Source organism: Pituophis catenifer, unplaced genomic scaffold (assembly GCF_029215685.1).
Source record: "Pituophis catenifer annectens isolate HBS135680 unplaced genomic scaffold, rPitCat1.0.hap2 SCAF_9, whole genome shotgun sequence".
In the NCBI taxonomy this organism is placed as follows: domain Eukaryota; kingdom Metazoa; phylum Chordata; class Lepidosauria; order Squamata; family Colubridae; genus Pituophis; species Pituophis catenifer.
In genome coordinates this window covers 16,184,090-16,193,444 of record NW_027256889.1, presented here as the reverse complement: position 1 = coordinate 16,193,444, position 9,355 = coordinate 16,184,090, and the positions used below count along the sequence as shown (strand labels likewise).

Below are 9,355 nucleotides of genomic sequence, written 5' to 3'. Positions count from 1 at the left end.
CCGTACTAAGGCTGAAGTTGTGTTAGAGTAGAGTAGAGTAGAGTAGAGTAGAGTAGAGTAGAGTAGAGTAGAGTAGAGTAGAATAGAATAGAATAGAATAGAATAGAATAGAATAGAATAGAATAGAATAGAATAGAATAGGAAACAGAAACAGAAACAGAAACAGAAACAGAAACAGAAACAGAAACAGAAACAGAGTTGGAAGGGACCTTGGAGGTCTTCTAGTCCAACCCCCTGCTTTGGCAGGAAACCCTACACCACTTCAGACAAATGGTTCTGAAACCTGGTTAGTTGAAAAGCCTAACAATCCCTTTCTGCGCTACCTTGGCACCCTGCCCCCCAACGGTCCTGTAGGAAACTTACAGCGTCTGGTAGGTGTTGTCCTTCGACCGGAGGAACTTCAAAACAAAGAAGGCGACAGCTTGGATGCTGAGCACCAGGACGATCCCGCCAATGAAGCTGGCAGAGTTGAAGCCGGGAGGGTAGAACTCGGGTGGGAGAGTTTCTGGTGGGCCGGTGGTCGAGCCTAGAGGGAACCAAGCAGAGGGGGGTTTCAGCAGGTTCTGACCAATTCTGGAGAACCGGTAGTGGAAATTTTGAGTAGTTCGGAGAACCGGTAGTAAAAATTCTGACTGGCTCCGCCCCCATCTATTCTCTGCCTCCCAAGTCACAGCTGATCGGGAGGAAATGGGGATTTTGCAGTAACCTTCCCCTGGAGTGGGGTGAGAATGGAGATTTTACAGTATCCTTCCCCTGCCACGCCCACCAAGCCACACCCACCAAGCCATGCTATGCCAACAAAGCCACACCCACAGAACCGGTAGTAAAAAAATTTGAAACCCACTACTGGAACCAAGCCAAGGGACTGAGAGGCAACAAGGCAAGAGAGCTCATCTTGGACTTTCCCCAAACTTTATTTGTAGATGCTGGGTGGAAATGATGGGAGATGAAATATCCTCCTTCTTTCAAGGACATGAGAACGTGGGAAGGTTACCAGGGCTGGGCTTCAAAAATTTTAGCAAGGGGTTCTCTGCCCAGTTGCTGGGTCGGCGTGCCTAGTCGGCCTCCTGCACCACAGGGGGGGGGAGGCATTTTTGCCCTCCCCGGGCTCTGGAGGCTTTTTTTGAGCCTCTGGGAGGGCGAAAACAGCTTCTCCAGGTTCCAGACGCCCTCTGGAGGCTGCAAACGGGCCTGTTTCCAGCCTTCCTGAACTTCTGGTAGGTCCATTTTTCACCCTCCCTGAGCCTCCGCACGCACCTTGTACTTACCTGCATTCAAAATGGGCCGCCCGGGGATTCCAGGGAGGAGAGGGGCCGGGTGCCACCCCTTTCCTCTTTCCTAGCCTCCCTCTTTCCTCCCCTTCCCTTGTCACCCCTCCCCTCCTCTTGCCTCTCTCCTCTCCTCTCCTCCCCTCCCCTCCCTTCCCACCTCTCCTCCTCTTTCCTCTCTTCTCTTTTCTCCTCCTCTCTCTCCTCTCCTTTCCTCCCTTCATTTCCTTGGAGAATGGAGACTGATTTCAAAACAGATCTACCCTTTTTCTCCCAAGCATATTTTGCCCCAAAGTGAAGAAGAATGCCAATAAACAGGATGGCTGACAGGGGTTCATTAGGACGGAGTAACCGAGGTTGGGCCAGAGCTTCTCTAAACAGATTCAGGGCTGGAGCCTCAATACTAATGTTCCTGCATCTCAGCCGTTCATGATATGTGCCTCCTGTATCTCTCAGGGCTTTTGCACCTGGGATTTCTTTGTTGTTTCAAATGAAAGCCGCACCTGTTGTTCTCATTATGTGCCCAGGAGCTAGGCTGCTTGATTGCTACCTCCGTTGCAGGGGATCTGAAGTCGCAGGAAAGCTGGGCTTTTCCCTTGAAACACAGCAGCTCTGAGAGCTTGCAAGCAGCATCTGCAGTTTTTCTCTCTTCCCTCTTATCGTTAGGATCCTATTAAATGTTATCCCCAAATGAGGACCAAGATTGTTGGGGGGCAATAGGCCGACTCTGTAAACCTGCTTAAGAAGGCTGAAAAGCACTGTGAAGCGGTATATAAGTTTGAGTGCTATTGCTATCCAAGGTTCCTATTCTTTGTCTTTGGTGGTGGCAGTGGTGGGAATCTTCTGAATCAGCAGCAAGTCCTTTTGAATGGAGTACAGATAGTCCTCGAGTCACGACCACAATTGAGCCCAAAGTTTACTTTGCTAAGGGAAACATTTGTTAAGTGACTTTTGCCCCCATTTTATGGCTTTTCTTGCCACGCTTGTTAAGTGAATCGTTGCATTTCTTAAGTTAGTAACATGGGCTGGTAGGTGAATCTGGATTTCCCCACGGACTTTGCTTGTCAGAAGTCTGCAAAAGCTGCAGAGGTCCAGTAGGCACCCGTCATAAATATGAATCAGTGGCCAAGCATTTGAATTTTTATCAGGTGACTATGGGGATGCTGCAACGGTCATGCGAAAAATGGCCATAAGTCGCTTTTTTCAACGCCATTGTAACTTTGATCACTAAATGAATTGTTAAGTTGAGGACTATGTACTTTTTTTCTGAACAGTTACACACCCAAGGAACAAAACAACACCTTGTGAGAAAGAAACGGGAGTCTGCGGGATAGTCTCAGGATTCTGCCACCTTATTTTGCTGAATTTTGTCAGTCCAGAATAAACTTGTTCTCCTAAGGAAGATTTGCCTTGAACGCCAAGCAAAGGTCTCTAAATTGAGAGTGTGATAGCGGTTAGCATCTCTCATAAATCAATCTTCTCCAGACCAGCCACCTGCATGAGGCCTTCTGATTGATCTACCTGGCCTACCCAAGTGAATAATAAAAACACCTGAACAGCAGAGTGATTTGGCTATTACTTGCTATCCCCAATTGTAAGTAGGCGTATATTTATTGATTTCTAAGATTACTACCTTTCTCCTTGCCAAACTGCCTCTGAGCTGCAAATATATTACTACAAGGACATCTGCACCTGCTCCATTTTCCCCATGGTGGCTCATTTAAAATGTTTCCAGGTAGTCCTTGACTTACGACTACAATTGGGACCAAACCGTCTGTTACTAGGCAGGGCAGTTGTTTAGTAAATCAGGTCCAATTTACAACCTTTTTTTTTTTTTTTTGCTGCCGTTGTTAAACAAATCACCTTGGCTGTTAAGTAAAGCATATGGTGGTTAAGTGAATTTGGCCTCCCCCGTTTTCTCACTGGAAGCCGGCTAGGAAAGTCTCAAATGGCGAACACGAGAGCCACTCATGGGACAGTGCAACCATCATAAAATAAATGCCAGTTGCCAAATGCCAGAATTCTAATTATGTGACTGTGAAGACACTGCAACGATCATAAGTGCAAGGACCAATTGTAAGTCACTTTTTTCATTGCTGTTGGAAACTTGAACAGTTGCTAAATGAAGATTGTAAGTCAAGGACTACCTGGATTACAGTAACAATACAAATAGCAATAGTACTTTGACTTATATACCCCTTCACAGTGCTTTACAGCCCCCTTGAAGCAGTTTACAGAGTCAGCTTATTGCCCCCCAAAAATCTGGGTCCTCATTTTACCGACCTCGGAAGGACAGAAGGCTGAGTCAACCTTGAGCCTGGTGAAATTCGAACTGCCAAATTGCAGGCAGTCAGCAGAAGGAGCCTGCAGTACTGCATTCTAACCACTGGGCCATTGTGCCTCATCTCATCTGATGTCTCTTCCCCTCTTTACATAAGAAGGATTCTGACCAACTGGAATATGCTTAAAGCAGGGCTCTCCAAACTTAACAACTTTAAGACTGGTGGACTTCAACTGCCAGAATCCCTCAGCCAATCATGCTAAGGAATCTACGAGACGTAAAGTTGCCAAGTTTAAAGGCACTTGGCCTAGAAGAAGAAGGTAACTTTAAAGGGGAGGAAATAGCAGAAGGGTTTGAGTTTGTTAAGCCAAGAGAAGACAAACTTGGGTAAAAAGATTTTTTAAAAAACCACCGCTTTCAACATTGTGATGCGCTGGCATGCAGAAGATGGAACAGAGGTAACTGTTTTGCTTCAAGGAGAGGATACGAAGTAATGAGGACGTTGGGAAGCCGATTTGGGTGAAACTTCAGGCAAAGCTTCCTAACTGACAGTGGAACGAGTACATCAGAAGTCAGGACGACAGTGGAACTCATAAGCTCTGGAGGGCTATGGTCAAGGATGCTATAGCGGTGTCAGATGCAACATGGCCAGGAGGAGGCTTTGACCATTCATCCTTCCTCATTAGGTGCTCTCCAGATAGGCTGAGAAAACCTTCTAGCCAGCAGACTGCAGTTGGCAGTTCGATACACAGACCGTAAGATTAAAGAAGGCTTGTGCGAGCGGCCTCCAAGCTTCCTTTGAATCCCATTGTTCTCCTTCCTTCCCCTTCCCCTGCCCAGTACAAGTTAAATTAGGCCCATATGGAAGGAAGGCAAACCCAGACTCACTCCTCCCTCAGTGCCTCGGCTATTTTTCCCTCCAGCTCTTCCAGCAGTTCAGATTCAGAGCGGTGGTAAGCTCATTTGGGGCTTAAGAGAACTTGGTTTGTTTTGCTCGTTAAAACTTCATAAACCGCCACATGCACCGATCGTGTAGAATAAATCATTCTTATTTGGCAGGCAGGCGCTCGCGATGCCGCCTCTGCTGCTGGCTTCCATTATCTGTTTTCAGCAAAGAATCCCTTGCTGGCAGAGTTAACAAGCCAGAGCCAACCAGCTCTTTTATGCAGCAATTCTGGTTTCCTGGTCGTGGAGGAGATTAGATGATGCCGATGGAGGGCAAGGGGGGGGGGGCGGCGAGATTTTGGAATTTCTTGGCCAAATCAACACCTTGGTTGGTTTTAAGAGCGAATGCTTCGGTTATTTTCCTTGCAAGCTTCCTCCCCGCCTCCCCCTCCCTCTGGCCACCCACCCCATATTAGTCAACTATAAGCTGCTGCATCCCCAACACCCGGTTAATAGAAAGTAGACTCTTCCAGAAAGAATCCATCCTACACGCAGAGGCAGCAAAAAAAACCCGATGGCTACGGGGAAAACGCCTAGGCGTGAAGGAAGGCTTCCAACAGGAAATGCAGAGGAAGAAGTGAGGCGGTTAGTAGGACATGCCAGAGAGGCTGGTATGGATGCCCCACCGAAGCTGCTCCTTGCGCCCTGAGATAAATGCGCAGGCAATGGCATATAGGGAGCCTCTGGCAGATCAATAATTCAGGAGGTTCTGGGATAGAGTTTCTCACTTTAATTAGCCCAAAGCTCCTTGCTGCCTCCGCTTCGTTTCGTTTCGGCAGGGAGATTCATCCTCCCAGAGAGCACCCACCACTGCTCCAACGAACGCACCCATCCATCTCCTGCTGGCTTCTTTATTAAAGAAGCCATTTCCTCTGGCCTGCCTTCTTAAGCTTTGCTACCCAAGCAGGGCAGGTCTGGTTAGAGCTTTCCAAGCCCCTCCAAGAGGGGAAGGGATCTTTTTTTTATTATTATTAAGTCTCTTAATTTCCACCTGCAGTTGGTGGTGAAAGGCAGCAGGAGCCTTGCAGGCTTGGCGCCATTACAACAAGCCTGCGTGTTTTGAAAGCTGCTGTGAGATCATCTGCCAAGCCAACGTTTCGTAAGAGAGGGAACAGGCTGGGGGCTGCTTCCTCTGCTTCCCAATTCTCTCTCATAGCCAGATTTTAACGAAAGTTAGACATTTTAGGAAGTCTCAAGAGTCACCGAGAGACAGGTAGCATACACATAATGTCACAACAATAATACAAACTGGCTGTGGTCAGTGATGGGATTCAGTCGGTTCGAGCAAACCGGTAGTTAAACTGCTGGCTGGCCCTGCCCCTCCCCTCCCCTTCCAGGAGCCCCCCCATGTGCCCCATTTTGGTTCCCAGGTAAGTGCAGGGAGGCCTCCTAGGCCCAAAACGGGGCACCAGGGGGAGGTGCGACCCCTTGCGGCATGTTTTCATTCCCAGAAGGCTGCAGAGAAGCCTCCTAGGCCCAAAATGGGACGCGGGGGGCGGTGCGTTTCCCCCCCCACACGGCAGGGGTGGGTTCCACTTACTTTTACTACCGGTTCACAGCAGGAGCGCATGCACAGATCACCCATGATGACGTCGTGGCGGGTGGGCAGAGCCTCCCACCGGTTTTACTACCAGTTCTATAGAACCAGACTGAACCGGGAGCAACCCACCACTGCCCCACAGCCTGTTTTTGCTTCCAAGCAGGTGCAGGAGGCCAAGTGCTACCTGTCACACCCCCTGGCCATGCCCACCCAGCCGGTCATTAGGGCAGAGAACCGGTTGTTAAATTATTTGAATCCCACCACTGGCTGTGGTGGTCCCTGGGGTTATCAGCACACTGAGCGCTATAGCAAAAAAATCTTGGATGTGCAAAATCTACACACTGAGAAAATGTCCATTCTGTCAATTACCACAATGCTACACTGCTAGGATCCCACATATACTACACTGGTACATTATGATATCCTAGGTTCTTGGGAAGAACTCAGTGCATAGGAAGGCCAACATCAGTTAAAGAATATGGCAGTTGTGATTTCACATTGTTGTATATATAATATAAAGAGTAGACTGTGTCAGCCCTCCCAGATAGACCAGACAGGAAGTACAGCCAATAAACTAATTCTACTTTACTGAAAAGCAATAGAATCTTGCAAATATGAAAGTACAACTCTCCCATTGTCTCTTTATAACACAATAACTGAGGGAAGTTCTTTCTTGAGCCTTTTGCTTTGCCCAGCATGCAGCTGTGGGCTATGCTACCTCTTATCTAATAAGAGTTCCTTTGGCAGCAACTCTTTGCCCAGTTATTCACACATACCAGGGGTGAAATCCAGCAGGTTCTGACAGGTTCTGGAGAACCGGTAGCGGAAATTTTGAGTAGTTCAGAGAACCGGCAAATACCACCTCTGGCTGGCCCCAGAATAGGGTTGGAATGGAGATTTTGCAGTATCCTTTTCCTGCCACGCCCACCAAGCCACGCCCACCAAGCCAAGCCAAGCCACACCCACCAAGCCACGCCCACAGAACCAGTAGTAAAAAAATTTGGATTTCACCACTGGCACATACTATTACATGTTACACAGTTTTACCCTGAGCATGCTGGTTGGGAAATTCTGGGAATTGAAGTCTTAAAGGGAGGGGGGAGGAGCAGATGAACCTGATACCTTTTATGGATTCTTCCAACTCTGTTAATCTAACAATGTTGGTTGCCATGATCTCTAAACCACAGCAAAATACATTTTTAATAGATGGGGTGGAAGACTCGGTCTGACCCAAATGAGTTTCGGTTAGGTATTTTGCTTCATTATACTTCATCTTTTTCCACCCACAGGAACTGCTGCCTTTAAGTATGTACCTTTCAGTGCGTTTCACCTTAAAGCTGACATTTCCAAATTCAGCATTTTTTCTCGTGTCTTTTTAAATGCTTGTTAATCATCCAAGTTGAGAACTCTCTCCCATCCTTTAGAGAAACGTGAAAAATCCAATGGATAACCAGAATCCAATTTATACATTTTAGCCTAAGAGGTCAAGCCAGCTTCGTCTCTGAATTTGCAAAGACGGAATCCCTTGAACATCCCCTCGTTAATGCAAAATCCTAAAAATAGACTTTCTCCAATTTTCTCTCTTTCAAATGTCTTGGAGCTGCCCTTCCATAATCCCACCCCCCCCACCTTTCAATAAATCCATTGGACCTTGCTTGCTAGAAAAAAGATGAAAGAGGTAATTTAGTACATCTGGAAGGCACAGTCTTAGGTCAAGAATTCGTGCTCACAAATTTGCCCAATTCCCAGAGAGCTTCTGCTGCACTCTCTGAAGCTTTCAGCAGCATCAAGGCAAGCGTCTTCAGCTGCCCAGTTTGAAAGGCAGAAAAGATGAAAACATTTAAGCAGGAATATTTTCCATGCCTTTAAAAGCGACTAAGTACAGCATCTCCTCAATCTGCATGCCTCCAAATTTCTTGGCCTACATTTTCCACTAGTCTTCTAGGTCTCTTTATGCATTCGTTAGTGCAGGGGTCTCCAGCCTTGGCAACTTTAAGACTTGTGGACTTCAACTCCCAGAATTCCTCAGCCAGCAGAGTGAAGGAATGGTTGGGCACTGAATATTGAATTTGGTGGATTCTTTAATTTGACTCAATAAAGCTTAGTCTTCGGCTTAGTACCATTCATTTAGCAACCATTTGAAGTTTCAACGGCACTGGAAAAAAAATAACTTACAATGATTTTCACACTTATGACCGTTGCGGCATCCCCAGTCATGTGATCAAAATTCCAAGACGCTGGGCAAACTGACTCATATTTATGACGGTTGCAGCGTCCCGGGGGGGTCATGCAATCTGCTTTTGTGATCTTCTGATAAGCAAAGTCTATGGGGAAGCCAAATTCACTTAACAACCGGGTTACTCACTTAAGAATGGCAGTGATTTACTTAACAACGGTGGCAAGAAAGGTAGTAAAACGAGGCAAAATTCACTTAAGCATCTCGCTTAGTAACAGGAAAATTGGGCTCAGTTGTAGTTTTAAGTCCAGGACTCCCTGTAAAAGGCCGTTTTTAGGTACAACGAGCCATGGTGGCACAGTGGTTAGAGTGCAGTACTGCAGGCTACTTCTGCTGGCTGGCTGCAGTTTGGCAGTTCAAATCTCACCAGGCTCAAGGTTGACTCAGCCTTCCATCCTTCCGAGGTGGGTAAAATGAGGACCCAGATTGTTGGGGGCAATAGGCTGACTCTGTAAACCGCTTAGAGAGGGCTGTAAAATGGTACATAAGTCTAAGTGCTATTGCTATTGCTATATCATGGTCCACACACAAACAGATGAGATGCCAGTAAGTTTTCGGTTGGCAATGGATGCTCATTCCCATATCATTGTCAGCTTAAAGGACCTCTGAGTTTCTCTGGGGCTCCTAAGGGAATCAGGGAAGGAACATCAGAACATCCCTACTCTCAAGCCACAACCTTTTTCTGTAATTGGAACATGTTTATGAGCTACACCACTGGCACAAACCTGTTTTTTTTTTTTTTAATTTGATTTATATGTCGCCCTTCTCCAGAGACTCAGGGCGGCTTACAATGCATTAAGCAATAACTTGAAAGGAGGAGCAATAAAGAACAGTTGAAAATAGAATATAGAATAACAGAGTTGGAAGAGACCTTGGAGGTTTTCTAGTCCAACCTCCTGCTTAGGCAGGAAACGCTCAGAGTGACAAATGGTTGCCCAACATCTTCTTAAAAACTTCCAGTGTTGTTGGAGCATTTACAACTTCTGGAGGCAAGTTGTTCCACTGATTAATTGTTCTAACTGTCAGGAAATTTCTCCTTAGTTCTAAATTGCTTCTCTCCTTGATTAGTTTCCACCCATTGCTTC

General features: G+C 46.7%; 1 protein-coding gene across 1 annotated transcript in view; it reads right to left on the bottom strand.

Moving 5' to 3' along the window:
• Positions 1-359: 359 nt before the first annotated feature.
• Positions 360-9,355, bottom strand: part of CD164L2 (CD164 molecule like 2) — a 41,237-nt gene continuing 32,241 nt past the window's right edge. Inside the window, exon 6 of the mRNA XM_070950038.1 lies at positions 360-526. Within this exon, the coding sequence (XP_070806139.1) occupies positions 360-526 (167 nt within the window). The remainder of the gene's footprint in view (positions 527-9,355) is intronic.